The sequence below is a fragment of the Phymastichus coffea genome, unplaced genomic scaffold, assembly GCF_024137745.1.
Source record: "Phymastichus coffea isolate CEN01 unplaced genomic scaffold, Cenicafe_Pcof_1.1 PCOF00016, whole genome shotgun sequence".
In the NCBI taxonomy this organism is placed as follows: Eukaryota; Metazoa; Arthropoda; class Insecta; order Hymenoptera; family Eulophidae; genus Phymastichus; species Phymastichus coffea.
This window is the reverse complement of record NW_026706827.1, coordinates 74,497-93,360: the sequence shown is the minus strand read 5'-3', so window position 1 is coordinate 93,360 and position 18,864 is coordinate 74,497. Positions and strand designations below refer to the sequence as shown.

At 30.9% G+C, this 18,864-nt stretch overlaps 4 protein-coding genes across 4 annotated transcripts; 2 read left to right on the top strand and 2 right to left on the bottom strand.

The window, feature by feature from the left end:
• The first annotated feature begins 490 nt into the window (after nucleotides 1-490).
• Nucleotides 491-4,378, top strand: LOC131675083 (integrin alpha-4-like). Its single transcript, XM_058953928.1, has 10 exons — nucleotides 491-877; nucleotides 1,033-1,429; nucleotides 1,500-1,789; nucleotides 1,859-2,321; nucleotides 2,400-2,545; nucleotides 2,630-3,046; nucleotides 3,130-3,293; nucleotides 3,354-3,802; nucleotides 3,877-4,160; nucleotides 4,242-4,378. Exons 1-10 carry the CDS (start codon nucleotides 491-493, stop codon nucleotides 4,260-4,262), a joined length of 3,018 nt encoding a protein of 1,005 aa, XP_058809911.1. The 3' UTR covers nucleotides 4,263-4,378.
• A 634-nt stretch (nucleotides 4,379-5,012) lies between these two features.
• Nucleotides 5,013-7,886, top strand: LOC131675152 (uncharacterized). The gene is made up of 2 exons (XM_058954018.1): nucleotides 5,013-7,379; nucleotides 7,747-7,886. Exon 1 carries the CDS (start codon nucleotides 5,634-5,636, stop codon nucleotides 7,365-7,367), a length of 1,734 nt encoding a protein of 577 aa, XP_058810001.1. The 5' UTR covers nucleotides 5,013-5,633; the 3' UTR covers nucleotides 7,368-7,379; nucleotides 7,747-7,886.
• Nucleotides 7,887-8,020: 134 nt separating this feature from the next.
• Nucleotides 8,021-10,954, bottom strand: LOC131675132 (pre-mRNA-splicing factor Slu7). Its single transcript, XM_058953989.1, has 6 exons — nucleotides 10,768-10,954; nucleotides 10,105-10,335; nucleotides 9,664-9,932; nucleotides 9,264-9,593; nucleotides 8,841-9,138; nucleotides 8,021-8,763 (listed from the first exon to the last, which is right to left on the bottom strand). Exons 2-6 carry the CDS (start codon nucleotides 10,330-10,332, stop codon nucleotides 8,167-8,169), a joined length of 1,722 nt encoding a protein of 573 aa, XP_058809972.1. The 5' UTR covers nucleotides 10,333-10,335; nucleotides 10,768-10,954; the 3' UTR covers nucleotides 8,021-8,166.
• A 4,131-nt stretch (nucleotides 10,955-15,085) lies between these two features.
• LOC131675137 (breast cancer metastasis-suppressor 1-like protein) lies at nucleotides 15,086-18,326 on the bottom strand. Its single transcript, XM_058953996.1, has 3 exons — nucleotides 18,000-18,326; nucleotides 17,385-17,605; nucleotides 15,086-16,879 (listed from the first exon to the last, which is right to left on the bottom strand). Exons 2-3 carry the CDS (start codon nucleotides 17,603-17,605, stop codon nucleotides 16,408-16,410), a joined length of 693 nt encoding a protein of 230 aa, XP_058809979.1. The 5' UTR covers nucleotides 18,000-18,326; the 3' UTR covers nucleotides 15,086-16,407.
• Nucleotides 18,327-18,864: the final 538 nt, after the last annotated feature.

Here is an 18,864-nt window from a genome sequence, read left to right as displayed (position 1 = left end):
ATATATACATTTATCAACATAGCTTACTCAGAATGTAGAAGATATTGCCAAACGGAAGTGATAACGTAAAACTTGTGGTCTGTCAGATATATATAGTGTATTTATAACACGTTTATCAAAAATTGTTTTTTTTTAACGATTTTTTATATCCACCTATTTCAATACTACTACTTGATTGTTGTCAAATGTATTATATTTTGCTTATTTGAAAAATAGTGAAATACAGTGAACAATTATAAGGCTTCCAATTAATATACAGACCTAAAGATATCGAGGTATGAGAATTGCACTTTCAAAACGAAACGTAAATAATGCATTGATTATTCGATTTGCATAACGCATTAAATTTTATTATAACTCATTTTAAATGAACTCCGTCATGCAAAATAGTGTCAAAACATCAACAGAATATAATATATCTTTAGGATAGGGATCGAATCAAACGGATATACATCGTTGAGCACAGTATCAAAATTGCATTACCAACCAAATGACACTTTTATTATATGTCTTGTCGCTGCTGGTGGTTGACGTCCAAAGTTATAATTTAGATGTGCAAAACATCCAAGTATTTGAGGATCCACAAATTAGCAAAAATGGTCGTCCAAGTTATTTTGGTTTTTCGGTGGCTCTTTACTCGTCGGGCTCGGACTCGGTATTACTCGTGGGAGCTCCACGGGCGAATTCCTCAGCAATGAGAGGTGGTTTCATTGAACCTGGCGCTGTGTATTCATGTCGTCTGGCTTCCAATGGCTCGTGCATTGAATGGCCGGTCAATCCGACTCCGCAAACTCTAACGGCTAATCGGAACTCAATGGACTATGCGTGGCTTGGCGCTACAATCAGTGTTCAAAACACGACCAAACCTAAAGTTGTGGTAATTAATCACTTTTAATTTTTCGAGTTTTCTAACCCTTTAACGTTTTGCAGTGACTGTGATATCGTTCGCACAATTTTTACGTAATATAAAATTTTAAATACAATTGACGCTTACGCGTCAGGTAAATTACTTACTCGCCAAGTGATTCACAGGTTTGCGCACCTCGCTGGACGAACATGTTTAACGATGAATCCCATAACTGGTACCCGAACGGCATGTGTTATTCTATGCTTGCAAACGACGTATCAAGTTTTTCTCGAGCCGCTACACGCAAACACATGCCAATGTCAGGCGTCAGCAAGCAAACATATGTCCTGCCGAGTGACGTACACGAGAGAAAAGCCGTATATCATCAGGCTATGGGTCAAGTTGGCTTTTCAATGCATATCACACCTGGTATCTTTGGCAATTTGATTCTCGGTGCTCCGGGTTTTTATCAGTGGACAGGAACAACGGTATTCCTGGATGAGCGCGCTCAACGCAGCCCTTCGGCTGGCATTGTTACGAACGTGCTTGACGATTCGCACTTGGAATTCAATAGCTACCTAGGTAAATCGAAAGTCGTCAGCTTGCGAATCCTCTTTTACCGTCCGACCGCGTACGTACGAGAGCTTTTCAGGCTATTCCGTAACTTCTGGTCGATTCTACAAACTGAGCGAGCGTCTGTATGCCTCGAGTGCTCCTCGTAACGGAATGGGCAAAGTACTCATTCACGGCGTACCGAGATGGACCAGGGAGAACACGTTCAGGAATGTATTCGAAGGCGAGCAGTACGGGGAGTACTTTGGTGCCAGTTTGACGTCGTGCGACGTCAACGGCGACAGCAGAGACGATTTGATCATCGGCGCTCCTTTGTGGTCCAGAGTATCCGACGAAGGACGAGTATACGTCTACAAGACCAGAGGCCAAGTAAGAGCGAGTACACCTACGAATAGCAGTTCTCTGGAAGAGTCACGGATCTTTCGTACATACACGCAGATCGAGTTCCAAGTGCAGACAATGGAAGGTGCACAGGAAAGCGGCCGTTTCGGCACAGCGGTCAACTGCCTGAACGACCTTGACTTTGACGGCTACGCGGACGTGGCCGTGGGTGCACCCTACGAGGACGACGGTCAAGGAGCTGTTTATATTTTCAATGGCTCGCCCGAAGGCTTGTCACTTCAGCCCTCGCAGCGTATCCACGCTGTTGACTTGCCGATGAATCTGCGGGGCTTCGGCATGTCCATTTCCGAGCCAAGAGACGTCGACGGCAACCGCTTCCCCGACGTAGCCTTCGGCGCTTATGGCTCTGGGCACGCGTTGTTGATTCGCAGCCGGCCTGTCCTTACGCTCCATCTCAGTCTGGTCAAATGGCAAAACTTCACTCTCGTGCAGAATTCCACTTACTTTATCCTCGATCTTTGCGCATTCTACGATGGACCTTTTGCACCTGCCACTTTCCGTAAGACGTTGCACTTTTAATCTTCTTCGTTGAAGCTACATCTATTTGCTAATTATTACAATTTCATTATAATTGTAGTTGTAACGAAAACGTTGACTATCGACGAAGTGCACAAACGTGCTATTGTGTATCAGGATGGAAGATTATTTGGCAACATTTATAAAGTTTCAAATACGTTGAGAAAAGGAGAGGAAAAGTGTGCACCTATCAAAATCAATCTAAAGGCAATACATTTCTTATTCATTTTTCAATGGCTTATGCAACAATATGACTTTTGTTTCTATAATTAACTATTCCTTCATTTCTAGAAAAACATTCAAAATGTATTGGATCCAATTGAAATAATAGGCAATATAATATCAAACGAAATTCCTAACTGCTCATATTGCCCCGTAATAAATCTAAGATTATCAAAAATCTCAGACAATCTAACACTCGCATATATTCTCGACTGTGGGTCGGATGACGTTTGTCATTCTGATTTACAAGTTACAATTTCCAGTGCCTCGAACAGTGACAACAGTTTTATAATTGGATCGAATTCTACTTATAACATTAGTATTTTTGTTGAAAATACCGCAGAACCTGCATACGAAAGTCAAGCGCACCTTTATATTCCATCGCCAATTACAATGGCCAGAATACCCCCAGAGTGCGATGAGAAACAGGAAATTAATAAAACCTTGGAGGTTGTTTGTAGTCTTGGTAATCCGCTAAGAATTAATGTAAGCATCGATATCCAAAATTATTTATCCTGTTGTTGTTTATCACATAAAATAATTCCAATTATTTATTAAATAATATATAGAATACTGTGATTATGGAATTAGATATGCGAGCTATCAACTATTACGATGAATCGAACTCTATCAAAGTACTAGTTACAACGCAAAGCGAAGAGAAAAATTCATCTAATAATCTGGCAACATTGGATATCGCTTATTTCGTTGATGCAAATATCACAATTGAAGGGTAGATTCATACGAAAATACATATATTTGTTTTATTTGATTAATTATTTTGTATGCGTAGGAGATCGGATGAAGATTTAGATCCATTTGAAGAGCAAGACATAGCCGATAACAATTTCAAAACTGTAACTTTCAATCAAATTTATAAAATTTGGAAAATTGGTGTTACTCCCTTGCAAGAAATCCTTGTGATTATTAATGTGCCCATTTATTGGAATGAAGAAAAGATAACGAAAATTCAAAAAATACGAGCATCTGTTGACGGGAAAGAACATAACTGCGACGGATTATTCAATAAAAAATTGAATTCGTCATTATACGACTTTGAATATACTATTAACAAACATAATAGTTTCACAACTCCTTCAGAACAACAAATATTCTTTATTAATTGCACAGATCAACATACGAAATGTCAAAAATTTGAATGCCAACTAGGTCCATTACTAAAAAATCAGTCACTAGCTACGCTTACTGTGACGATAGATTTTCGCCTGCCTAATGCTACTAGTAATATTTTTCATAATTTTTATGCTAGCCTATATACCTATGTATTTATTTTATCTATATTATTTTTTTTACAGAGAACGAGTATAAAGGCAAAGATGTTATTTATTTTGTAACCGAAGGTTTTGTTCAAACTTCAAATTTAACAGTAAAACTGTTCAATGATTTATTTGATTACAAATTACTAGCTACAAATCTCTTAATTCATCGTAAACCAGAACAAGTTGCGATATGGATTATTATTGTATCAGTATTACTAGGAGTAATTTTGATTCTGCTTTCAGCATTATTTTTAAAGGAAATAGGATTTTTCAACCGTAAACGTAAAGAAGATTTAGATGTTACGCGGACTACAAATCAAGTATGTATATAATTATATATAGATTGTTTGAAAATCCAAATAGTTTTCATGTTTCCAATTATAGGAAATATCATTTTCTAGCTGACCGTTGTAAATGATTGAAGATTGAAATAATCAGTTGAATAAAAAAAGTGACTCCTTTGGAATTTGGATATTTTCGAAATCAAAGGTGCACATAATAATTACGACGTAAATGATCGTTACAATAGGTGATGAAAATCAGACTATTATTTATAAAATGTTCCTTATCGAATAAAAGATTTCATAATAGAAAATTCAATGTTCAGCAATATTAATTAACAACAAATAGTATATGTTCTGTAAAGATAAATATAATTTCATTGCATAGTATAAATTTTACGCAAAGGTTTTGATTTCGATAATTTTATAGCCATAAACATTAACTAATCATTACAACCTTATTACCTTCGTCAAAATAATTTTTTATATTTTATCTAATTTAATTAAATATTAAAAACTATTTTGAACTTTTTAATTATTTAATTTTTCCTATAATTTTTTACTGGAAGAATTTATTTCCAAATCTTGATTTATTGAATATGAAACACTCGATTATTCATATCGTTTAGCTTGCATCCATGGAAAAATGGAGATCGAGTAATCACTACTTGCAAGTTTCATTGAGTTATTTGCAGTTTATTACATATTATTACATATAATATTATTTTTCAAACTTACAAAAGTGATATATTTCTTATCGGTTATTGTGTACGTAAAAAAAATTAGACAACGTTATTTTACCAATCTTTTAGTCAGTTAATACTGCGTCTAAAACCATATAAAAATCTACATTTTTAAAATGTTAGAATTTGCGTCTATAGATATAACTCGACAAAACCAGGGCAACTAAGCTGGAATTGCAAAATACATGTAGCCTTTTTTTAAATTTGTATGTGGTTATAGTCTAGATGGTTAAAATAAAGCTACTTGCTCATGAATTTTTGAATTCTAAGAATATCTTTCTTAATAATGTAGAAAGCGTTAGGTTATTCAAGTTAAGAAAAACAGTGTTTTAAGCGGAAAAAATTGATTTGAAGCTTAAGGGGGTATCCTGCTTTAGAATGTTGAAAAAATCGATTTTTTTATTGCTTAAATCTATTCTTTATATGTATAAGAACATATATCCGAAGTTATAGAGTCGGATTCGCAGTATTTCCGAAGATACAGCACTAAACGTAGCGGGGCATCGAGCAAGTGCCAGTGCTCGGTCAGACTGAAACGCGCTCGCTCCTCCCCTCGTCTCTAAGCTCGAAACTATATAGTTTCTGAATATAATAATGCTGAACCTGAAAAGGTTCAGCAGCTGTTCGAAATATTTTGCTTTCATAGAAGCGTCTTTTGAACCTTAGTATGTGTCATCGGTATATAATTTGTGTCTGTTTCCTATATAGCTGTTTATGGCGTAACGTTTAGTTCTGCTCTGACTATTGACGAGTGCGCTTCAATATAATCATGTCTAGTTATCCGAAAGGTAACAAATTAAGTAGTAATCGTGCTGCAAAACCACGGAAACGAAAATTCCATGGTAATCAATTCACAACAGAATCGGACGATACAGAGTGCAACACAAGCAGTACTGAGAGAAAATTAGCCACCGCTAGCACCGAGAACATCATTGTGCATCTAACTCACTGCTATCGAATAATCGAGTTTGTCACAGTATTTTTTGCAATTTCTGATATTGTAATTTGCAGATATTGCAAACAAAATATACAATTTTCAGAGAGCGGACATCGAGGCTTAGGTTTTAAAATTGTATTATCGTGTATGTGTGGTCATAGAGAAATAAATTCAGGACCGTTTATAAACACTAGATTCGAAATAAATAGACGAATTGTTTTTGTTATGAGGCTTTTCGGTATTGAACGAGAAGGTATTAATGTGTTTTGTGGACTTATGGATATATGTAAAGGTTTAGCAAAATCAACGTATGATCAAATTGTGCAGCATTTATATACAGCGTCAAAATCAATGTTCAAAAGCGTTTGTGAAAAAGCTGTCAAAGAAGAGAAAGAAAAAAATATAGAACATGATAGATCTGCTGACTGTTTGAAAGTTTCTGGCGATGGATCCTGGAAAAAACGAGGTTTTACTTCATTGTTTGGTGTTACAACGCTCATTGCATATTACTCTGGCAAAGTAGTCGACCTTATTGTAAAAAGTGCATATTGTCATTCATGTGCTTTACAAAAGAATATATTAGACGAAGAAGAATTTGAAGAATGGTATAATGATCATAAAGAATCATGCTCTTCAAATCACGATGGTTTAGTAGGGAAGATGGAGGTAGATTCAATCGTGGAGATGTTCTTGAGATCTGTTGAAAATTTTGGAGTAAAGTATACGAATTACATCGGCGACGGTGATTCGAAAACTTTCAATGGTATTGTAAAAATGAATCCATATGGTGATGATTACCCTGTGACAAAAAATGTGTGCGTGGAACACGTACAAAAGCGCATGGGTACTCGACTCCGAAATAAAAGGAAGGAAGAGAAGCTTGGAGGAAAAAAGCGTCTAACGGAGAGTCTCATCAAAAAGTTGACAATATATTATGGTTTAGCAATTCGAAGGAATATTCATTCTGTCCATGATATGAAAAAAGCTGTGATGGCAACGCTGGATCATTATTGTTCAACTGATGAATCTCCTTGTCACGAGAATTGTCCGACAGGCACTGACAGCTGGTGTGAATGGCGCAAAGCCGAAGCTACGAATCGTCTTGCATCCTTCAAACATTCTGCTCGATTAATTGACGAAAAAGTGAAGGAACATATTCGTCCAATCTACGAAGAACTTTCGAATGACGATCTCATGACGCGATGCTTAGGTGGACACACGCAAAATTCGAACGAATCGTTCAACTCCACTGTCTGGCGCATAACTCCGAACCATCTCAATTCTGGTCAAAAAATCGTAGAAATTGCTGCGTATATGGCTGCAGGAATGTTCAATGAAGGATATTCAGCAGTTCTGCATACTATGCAATTACTCAATTTGAAAATTGGCCAGCAATGTAAAATGTTTGCGGATAATGTCGACATACAACGGATTGAACGAGAAAGACGACGTTCGTTTCTTTCCAGTAAGGAAGCTCGTACGGCCCGTAGACTTGAACAACTTGAACAAAATGAGTTCCATGAGGAAGCTGAAGGTCTATTGTATAGCGCAGGAATAGCTCATTAGCGAATTATTGCCGTAAGTAGTCGAAAATTAACATTTTTCCAGTTCATAAACTTCAAAGTGCTTTTCCTTGAGTTTTCGTTTTTTCACTTTTTCTAAACTGGCGGGCGTGTTTGCAAAAAAATAAATAAGTTATCGTAACGATCCGAAGTTTTTTAGCTTCAGTTTTATCTACTCTTCTATATGAACCAAAAAGATTTTTGGAAATAAATTTCTACAAGACTTTTTCAACACATTGAAGAGATTTTTTTTCCTTGTAAAAAGCACTTTTTGCTTCAAATTCGGAAAAAATTTTAAATTACACAATTTCTTCGGATTTTTCTTGGTTCAAATAGAAAATACATGTATGAAAATGAAATATTTTTTTGACTTTCTGTTTCAGATCAAAATTAAGAGCTCTATCACTCCCGCCAATAGAAGACTCGGATTACGGATTGCCCAACAAATGTGTCTAATAATCGGCTGCATTTTGATATTTTTCTTTAAAAAAATTTTTTTATAATGTTCAATTATATACTAAAATATTCCTGAAAGTTCGCTGGAGTTGGTTATTTTTTTCTATCTTAAAAAAATTCCTTAAAAAAACGGTTTTTTAGGCCTTCCAAAGTAGGATACCCCCTTGAATAAAAATATAAACATTTGGTAATATATAGCAATCGAATTCAATTACATAGATTTATATAATATACCCATAAGCTATAACATATTCATTGTTATAATACATCTAATACAGGTGCATTGTCTGCATTTATAAAGATTATTCTTCTATAAATATATTTACAATAATTATTTAACCTTAGTTTTACATAAATTGTGCCATGGGATCTTCTTCCCTAAACCTCTTCATTTGGTAAGCTTCTTTTTCCTCTTCAGTCGGTTCTTTAGCACTGTACATACTATTATAAGGCCTTTTTCTCTCATCCATTTGAAGCAATTTTTCAATATTTTTATTATGCTCATCTTCTTTTCTCAAAGCTTCTTTCAACTTATCTTCTTCTTTCTTTTTATTTTTCTTTTTCTCCTTATGCTTGCGTTTCTTGTTCTTCCTCTTTTCCTTCTTTGATTTTTTTTCAGTTGTAGTGCGAGTGTCTTCTTCAGAAGACTCACTTGAATTATCGGATGAGTCTTTAGTTTTTTCTTTATTTGTATTTTTGACTTCTTCAATTTTTGCTTCTTTATATTCTGATTGAGTAGCATTTCCGGAAAATTGTTCTGCTTCCTTTATAGCTCTTTGACCAGCTTCACCACAGCAATATGAGTTTTTAATCAATGAATGACAACATTTATAACCCCATTGACCGTTCCGCCAATACGATCCAAAAACTGTTGTATGGTTATTGATGTAAATATCTTCTTCATATCTTGATCTAATGATTTTTTTCTCTTGTCCTTTTATTATCTAGGAGAAATAAATTTTTGTTATTATGCATTATTTTAAATATTTTTAGGATTACAGGTTTTAACCGTTTAAATTACCTGTCCAGTACGGGAATACTCTATATACTCCTCAGTTTGTGCTAATAATAACGCACGTGGTGGAGCATCAAGATGTTCGGCACCTCCATATTTATCAATTATGCTATCACGAACCACACTTTTGATTTGCTCTTTATTCTTCTCAATATCTTGTTTCATAAGCTCAATTCTAGTCGGTTCGGCCAACAAATGGACATTAATTCCTTTCTCTTGAGCTTCCCATGAAAATAATTGCGCTTTTGCATGTTCTTTAGTGTCACCAGTGAACCTTATAGAATTTTCACCTGCATAATCAGCCCTAAAATAAAAAATTTCATTTTTAAAAAGGTCAATAATCTCATTGATTCAGTAAATTTCTTTTCAATTTTTACTTATCTCTAACTTAAATAATAAGTAATAATTTTTTATCTAAGCTAAACTTACTCTTTATCTGTTCCTTTATAAGGATTATCTCGCATCGAACGTGTTTTGGGATCATAATATGCTGAATTAGGATCAAGATTTCTAAGATACTTTGCAGTGTCTTCTCTTATTCTCAAATTTCTAACAGTAATACGTTGTTTACTGTCCACCTTTGTACCAGGCATGTCAATATCATCAACATATTTATCTTCATCATCTTCATCTTCATCTTGTTCTTCTTCTGCTTCTGATGAATTAAGTTTTTCTGCTTTAAGTTGTTTTTTGGCTTCTTCAATTTTCTGATACTCTTCAACGATTGCTCTGTGTTCTGATGGATCATAACCAGCCCATCTGTGTTTCAAAATTATGCTTGTAATTATTTTGAACAGAGAGAATACAATCAAATAAATGTAAAACATACCTATCTCTTTTTCCATCATAACTTAATGAGAGTGTTGGTTGCTGAACTTCATCTGGTGCAATCTTTTCATTAGTAAATCTAGCTAACCTGGCTCTAGGTCTTTCAAAACAATCTTTTCTTTTATGTCCCATAGCTCCACAATTTTCACATGCTCCTTCACGCCATTTAGTCGCTTTCTTTGTTGATTGTCCTCTAATATACCATTTGTCTATATCACTAAATTCTTTTTGTTTCTCTGGTTGTGGTCTCTGATGTTTTAATGTAGGTCCCTAGAAAATAAAAATTAAGTAATAAGTTTTATAGTTTAATCTATAAACTCACTAAATTACTAACAGTAAGACTACAAAATTAAATAATTAGACATGTAAATAATTTTCCATCAGATAATCTGAAATAGAATTAATATATTATTTATGTTATTAAAACAGTTTAAGTGTTTACCGAAGCTCCATAATACCAAGGTGTTGAACTTATGTATTGTGGGATATGAGGGTTGATATCTTTACCCTCCTCATCTACAGCAGCTGGTGCAGTACCAGCTTTTCTAGCCTCTTCAAGCTCCTTTGCTTTACGCCAGTCTTCGCGACTTTTCTTTCTTGGTTCATCTTCAAATGTGCTAGCATTTTTCAATATCTGACTGACTGGTGCACTTGTTGACGAGTTGGACATTTTCTGTCATCAAAATTATTAGTTTAGGTAACTGAATCATTAAACTATTTAGGATTTAGTGTAGTTACAAAAATAAATGAATAATAATCCTTAAAAACTGTAAGTATTTAGGTCACTTCAAGTGGTTAGCTTAGATTTGAAAGTAGTAGAAGTATTTATAATAATGCCCGTATTTTACTAATCACTTTAAGCTACAGTGTAGTTGCATAAAAACATAAATCTAAAACAGTTAAAAAATAAACTATGGAATCTGTTTAAATTAATTTGAAAATGAAAAATAGTACATTTAGAATAAAAAATACTGCTCAACGATAATGCTTAAACTTTCATTGTTCGTTTAATTATCCTTCTTATCTCTTATGTGTTCATCAAGTCTTCTTCATAACCTAATATATTAGAATTGATCTATTATTTAGTAATATAATTTTTATTTACCTTATTGAAGATTTATGATAACACCATTTATTTCATTCAGAAAAATAAGTATGTATTAGATGTTAAACTTTATTGATGTCGACATCAATATTAGCAATGGTTGAATATTTTTGTTTTTTTTTTCTACGTTTAGTTTACATGTAAGCTTCACAATATGGCAGTACATATAGCAGTGTATATGTGTGTATAGGGAGAGAGGGGGTTGATTTTGACTCTGACTCACTCTGACGTGAGTTAGTTTCTCAGCCATTGACTGACAATGGCAAATATTTAACCATGTAAACTAGGCATTTATTTATCAATATAATTATTTAATTTTTATCCACTAATTTGTGCAAAAGCTGCGTCTCACGCAACTGTAAAAAAATCATTTGTGCATAGCTTATTTACCTGTAAAATAAATAATCAAACTCGAGTGCTGGGAAAACTATGATTATTGGACAGAAACTTAGTTTAGGAACGTTTTTTCAATAATACCTTGCAATCCTCGCATGTAGAAATTATAATTATCAGTACCCTGTCGGAATTAATTTACGCATAAAATTAAAATAAAGAGAAATCATCAGTTAGTTACATTTGCTAACAATTATTTACAATTTATAACCGTCGTTAAACGTAGTTAATACTATAATTATTATCCTATTAGGATAAAAAATTATTAACTATATTATTTGCAGTTAATTGTAATTATTAATTTGCCAATATCGGACACGAAAAAAATACTTATAAGCAAAAAATAAAAAAAATAATAACAATATATAAGTGTTTAAAATAATTCTTAATTATCATATATGATAACTAAATATTTATTACAATTGTAAACAATTATTTACATTTTTAAAATTGATTTAAAACTGTTTATAACTGTTATTAATATCAAATTTTTTTATGATAAAAGGTGCATTTCTAAAATTGTCTAGTTGTTAATTATTACTGACAGAAAATAACTGTTAATAAACTGTTATACGTGTCTGAAATCTGACGTTTATAAACTATTTTAAATTACAAATAACTACGTGCAGCAGTTTTATGCGAAAATTATTTCCAACAGGGTAATTAAGGACAAAATTTACAGCAATATGTAAAATGTACTGAAAATCATTGAATTATCGTTAATAAACAGAAACTAAATACGTAGGCTCTTTCAAGTCATTTATATATTTGTATTTCACTTGACAAGCAAAATCAGATATCCTGGAACAACGTTTAATTTTTGCACTCTTTCTAGATATCAATCGATCACAATGCTTAAAAACGAGAATAAAAATAGCCTGGCTTTTTAAAAAAATGAAAAACAAAATATACCTGAATATACTCACAACGACCAGCTCTATTCTTTGCTTTAAATAATTATATATAAATATAAGTTGCTAATGATAGCTCATTTGTGGCTACTCTTTCTATGTTTTGTAATTTGTTGTAGAACTAATACTGTATTTTTTATGATAATCCAGTGGATGAAATATGAGTTTTTTTCATCTTTCATTATTTAATAATTCTGATCGGTGGCAAAGGTCATCCGTGAAACTTAAAAACTCGTACTATCTGATTGTCAGCCTTTTCAGAAAAACTATCAATTTAAATAATATTAAAAATTGTTATAATTAAAAAATATAAATGGTAGTGACATATTCTATAGACTTGTGTAGTTTATTTACGCTTATTTATTTTGAATACGTTTTTAAAACGTTTGAATGTTTCAGTCCATAAAACGTTTTAATGAAATGTTTTTAAAGCATTTTTAAAACGATAGCTTACTCTATAAATTAAAAAATGAGTGGACAAATTTCACGTTGTACAAATGTCTCTATGTTTCAGAGCTATAAAAAAATTTATTAAAAAACCGTTTTGAGAACATTTTAAAAGTGTTTTGAAAACGTCTGACGTTTGGAAAAAGTTGTAAAAACGTTTTAAAAACGGTTTTTTTTCATCAAAATCTACAAACGTTTAGAAATCTTGCAAAAAAACATTTCTAAAACGTTTTCAAATCATTATTCGGTAATTATCTGTAAAAATAATTAATCGCACCGCAATAACTAAATATGGAGATTCGATAAATTTCAGAGTTTCATTATTATTCTACGTTATTAGGAAAATATTTTGGTGTGGATGATAACTTTTCTGAAAGGTAATATTGTAATTGATTTGCGTGAAAGAGTTTTCTTCATTGAAAAAAGTAAAAGTTACCCTTATAGTCTATTTACAAATATAAATTAGCGTGAGCCTAAAAATTCATAAAAAGTCTGTTTTATTTTTTTTCCTGATGCAGTAAAAAGTTATAATTACTATAACGGTTGTTTTTTCTCAATTTCGTCGCAAATAACATAACATGTTTCTTTTGTACAATCTTCCGATAGCCATCTCTTACAGGTTATTAAATATGCTATTATATTTAATATTTAATACTATTCTTTATTTCAAATTAATTTTTTGTTTTGATCTAATGATAGTTTTACAATTTACAATGACATATTATATTATACATAAAAATATTCGTATATAAATGGTTCAGAAGTATTATAAAGTTTTAAATCAAATCGTTACAAGGAATATAGCAAACGAAAGGTACAGTATTTTTTTTCATTTTCAATGAAGTATTATTTTATTTTCTTATCCAAAAGGAATTTTCAAACAAATTTGTTTTAATTTCAGAAAAATAAAAAAATTGTTATCAATAGAATCAAATGAGTAAAGAATTGCTTAATTGATAGAAAGAACCTGAAAGAACACCCACACCAGTATTTTAACTAGTTGACGCGAGCTGCCCAAAGGGTAAAATCACAATACGTTTTTAGTATAAATTTAAGCAAATTATTCTCTTTTTTCGATCGTCAGTCCATTTCAATATTCATTATTTATTTTTTGTTGCAGTTAGTTTTATTTACAGTATTACATTTCGAAAGATTTTTTTGGCATATTAATGAATATACCAAGAAATTTGTATTGTAATTACATGGCTTTTGTAATGAGAATATCATATTAGAATCGTTAAAACAATTTTAATGGTACTACTTGCTTTAAAATTTAGTTCAAAATAGACAAAATATAGTTTTTCATGTATTTTTTTACAAAATAGAAAATTTTCCATTTCTTTTTAATAAAGTATTAAGAAATTTTAGAACATTACGAAACTGTGATATAACGAAGTTAATTGAATTCTGAAGTGATTTCTGTGTTCGAAATTGTATGTCACCGTTTTTTATGCCATTAATGAAAATGTTGCAAAAATGTGTCAGAAATCGTCACCGTGGCGCTACGCCGATTCATTAAATAACTTCTAACATTTTTTGTAATAAATATTAAGACCTATGATACACTTTAAATAAAATCTCTCTCTCTCCCCATGGACTTTTCAAGAAAGTAAAAATCTACAGATGCGTAGACATTGACGTCTCATTATTACAAAACATGGTTTTAGGAGTATCATCGTAAAAGAATATTTATTGTTATTGATTTTCTTATAACCACGGGCCTGAGGAACAGTTTCATAATTTTCATTCATTTAATTAAGGCTTAGTAGTTGCAAAGAAAATTCGTTTTCAATAAATCATTTTCTGCTCCAAAGTAAGAATTAAAATATTTTTAATATTTTAACAAATTTGAGTTAAAATTATTTACTTGCCTGTACAAAATTAAATTCAGAACATTTCCTACTTTAGTGCAGTATTCTATTTGATATTAATTAAGTGCGATAAATCTATACTTACCTGCATAAAGTTGATTTCACGATTCTCTCTAGGTTACTATACGATAAAATTAATGCAGGTTCAATTTTCTTACCAGGATACTTAGTATTACATTTCGCTTATATATTTTGTATCAGAATGCTCTTGAAACATGGTGCTGACATTCATATCGGCAATATTGAGGGAACACTAGCGATAAAAATATTGATTAAGCTAAACATAAAATTATGAACTAAAATTATGGAAATTGTTCTCTTCCGATGATACTTAAAAATATGTTTTGCAATAATGAGACGCCAATGTCTATACTCGCTTGCCAGTTTTTACCTTTCTTAAAAAGTGTGTGGACTATGGAATATTGAAATTCAAATCTAATTAGTAATTCTTTTTTTACTCGGTAATTATGACGCTTGTTTCTCAATTTGTTAATGCTTTAGAAATATTTTGTAAGTTTCATATTTTTCCTTTGCAATAATAGATAGTAGAAACTATATTGAGTAATTAAGAAATTAATAAGAAATATAAATAAATAGCAATAATAGATAGTAGAAACTACATTGAGTAATTGGGTAGGAAAGAAACAGATAGATAAGATTTATTCTTTTTAAATGGACTGGTAGTATGAAGAAGTTTTTATTCGAAAAATAGCACAAGAAGAAACGTGAAGAATAATTTCAATACTTTAACAATTGTTACAAGAAGGTTATAAAATCCGAAAGAATCTTTACAAAACATACGAAACTCGTCGTTATATTTAGAAACATTTAAATATAGCTGACAAATATGTCTTAGAGAAAAAGAAATCACTTTGAAGAAAACGAATGTACGCTCAATTGGAAAATTGCAAAAGCAAAGTTTTTATACTTCATCATAATGGAATAATTTTTTTTTTACCGATATTGAAACTTGAATAGTTTTTCTCAATTCTCTAACAGAAAAACTCTCTTTTGAAAAATAATAGAGATGAAGGCACGATAACAATGATCAAAGTTATGCAGATTGATGCACCTTAAAAGGAGGTACATATATTAATCAATACATGTATAGTTCTTAAATATATTTCACTACTGATAAAAACGCAAATTAGTAATTGTTTAAATATCACGAGGTATTGTACCGGAGTGGATGGCACTCCACATGAACACACACACACACACACACAAATGTACTATCTACCTTCAAAATATATTAATTTCCCTCTAAAACTATAAGTATAAAAATTAATATTAAAATTTATAGGGGATGACAGTGTTTTGATAAATTTTCGCCATGGTAAAAAACTACTTCTAAAAAGCTTTATCGCAATATTTACAACTTGAACATATATTTTAATGAAAACGAGTATTATGTAACAATACTCTTATAATTTTTGTCTTGTGTACAAGTTTCTCGTTTTTTTGCAATGTTGAGTAATTGATTATTATTAATAAAATAACCATCATAATCCTATCTATCCTATCTAGTTTTATTTTTATTTATTTTCATTTTTCTTATCCAATTTCAAAATTAAAATTTATTATATTACATTCATTTTTGGAAATATTAGAAATAAATGCAAATCTACATGCAAACTTGTAAATTATTTTATGAATCGTCTTTATGTTTTTTTTGCTTACAAATTTCATTGCTTAAAAATTTAAATTTACGTACTATGAGCATTGTTAATAAATTTCATATCATCTATAATGATAGATTACTTTATTTAACATCCATAAATTACTATATTATCAACCAAAATTCTGCTCTATTCACCAAAAATTACGAAATACTATTTAGTTTTAAGCCTTAGAGAAAATATCTATTATAACATAAGGTTCTGCTCTATTTAGAAAACGTTTGTTTTACATAAAATACTAATCATATTTCAAAATTTTTTCGAAATATATTATAAATATAAGCTAATGGTTCAAACGAAAATTACAAATCTATATTAAATTAGTAAATTGAATCTTAGTTACATAATTTCTGTCTTGAAAGAAGTTAAACTTTTTTTTATTAATGCCCAATCTTCTAAAATATCTGTCTCGTTTAACATGTATACAATGTAAGGTCCATGTACGGTCACAGCCTTTCTTCTTTGAGACCTTTTACGTCTTCTTCCATTAGATAAAATCCAAAGATCTGTATTTAAGTCACTATTTTTTCTGTCTTCTTCTAATACGCGAATTTTTTCTTGTAGTTCTTCTTGAATATCGTCTCGTAAAAGTCCTTTCTCACTATTTAAATTTTGAGATGCTGCTAATTCTTCAGATGAAAATAAATGTCTAATATTTTCTAATCTATATTTTTTCAGTACCTCAGCAACTGCTTCTTTTGTTCGCATAATTTCTCGAAGACGTTCAACATGTTTTAAGTACTCTTCAGATCTTTCTCCTCTGATTTCAATCAAACTTTTTTCTATTTGAGCTATTTTTTCTTCGTATACTCTATAAAAAATAAAAGTGAAAACATGTGTAATATTATATTACATTTCAAGATTCATATATAATCAAACTCAATCTTAATTAGAACAATAAATTGTGTTAATATCATTGCCCTTGATTGGTGTAATCAATAAAGAAATCAAAACCCTGTTTAATGCTTTGTTAACAGAACCATTAATCTCTTCAGAAAAAATTGATAGCAGTTAATGCTGTTGGTCAGAATAGATACTGAGTTAACAAAAAGTATTTGTTCTGACTGATAGCATTAGCTGGTTTAGATTCTTTGTCATTAGATCTGTGAATAAAACGTTAAACAAGGTTTTGATTCCATTTTTGTCTATATAGATCTAGAACAATATTAATTTTTATTGCCTATATTGATCTAGAACATCAAAATGGCATGGCAGAACAATGATTTAGACACAAAGAACAATAAATTGTAATAATCAACTGTAATTCATATGTTCAATAACAGTTAATATAAAATTTACAAAAACAGATTATTTACTTTTCTCTGAGTAAGTGAAATTGCTTTTCCAAATCTTCCATATTTTCGACACATTCAGCTCTGCGTTTTTCACATTCTTCTTCATCCATATCAGAAGAATCATCACTATCTGAATGTTCTTCACTACTTTCAGTAGATGATGTGGAAGCATTACTATCATTACTGACATGAGACATTTCATCTCCTTCTGGTTCTGAATCATCTTTTACACTATTTGGCATCTAAAAAATAATGTACCATTTATTCCAGGTTCACATAAAATAACCTTTATTATTAATATATTTTTTGTTTAGAATAAAAATTCAACAGTATGTATACATACAACGGTAAAAATAAATTAAAATTTGTACAACTAACCTCTATACAACACAAACACTTAATAATAACATAAAGCAAAAATTCAATGTAACAATGTGCTAAGAATTGAATGTAGTGATTTTCTTCATGATTCAACGAAGATTTCTTTTATAGTATTAACAATGCATTATTATGATTATGATTCTTTAGAGATTAGCGTCAAAACAATTTAATATCCATACGTTTGAAAATTAGAATTTAAATTTCATTAGAACGAAATTAGTCAGTTATTTTTGCCTTCGATATTGAAATACTTACTTTATTTTATAAGTGATAAATAAAATATGTCCGTTGTTTTTTCCTGCGATAGTACACTCATAACATAATCACCGGTATCTTGTCAGAATTTCACCAACAATTAATGACGAGGAATACAGTCTGAGTCAAAAGTTATTAAAACGAAAAGAATTCTTTCATAGCCATAAAAATTGTGATAATTAATTGATAACGATGGATTATTAACAAAATAAATAAAAATGTTAATTAAAATAACAATTGAAAAGTATAATTTGATTTTTCGTAATGTTGGTCACCGCACGCACAACGATGATGTCTAACGACAACGCAATTTTTGAATGTACACCCAATGGCAATGCAATCTGTAATTCTGATGACTATATATATACTCATCCTCTGCTCGATCTTATACTATATTTTAAGTTAAAAAAATGTAGATTCCGAAGTTACCGACAAAGTTTTCATCCTTGAAATAACACACATGCACACACACATACACAGACGCGCGCGCGCACCCACACACATCAATTTATTTATGAAATAAAGTCAAATAAACTTCAAGAAATCAATTAATTATTTCATGAATTAATGATATTTATTTAAGAATATAGCAACAATAATAATAACAATGATAATAAAAAATTACACATTAAATATATTATACATTAAAATATGAAATTTTCAATTAAAAATATATTCTTGCCTAATAATCTTTATCTATCCGAGAAGTCGAACAAAAACGACTTAGAGTTCCATATATTGACTGAAAATAAACCTATATAAAACATTGCGGAAGCTTATTTGAAAGATTATTTTTTCAGGTTTTTTAAATGGTGTATATTAAAATTATGCTAATATATATTTTTTGCATATAGCGAGGCAAAAA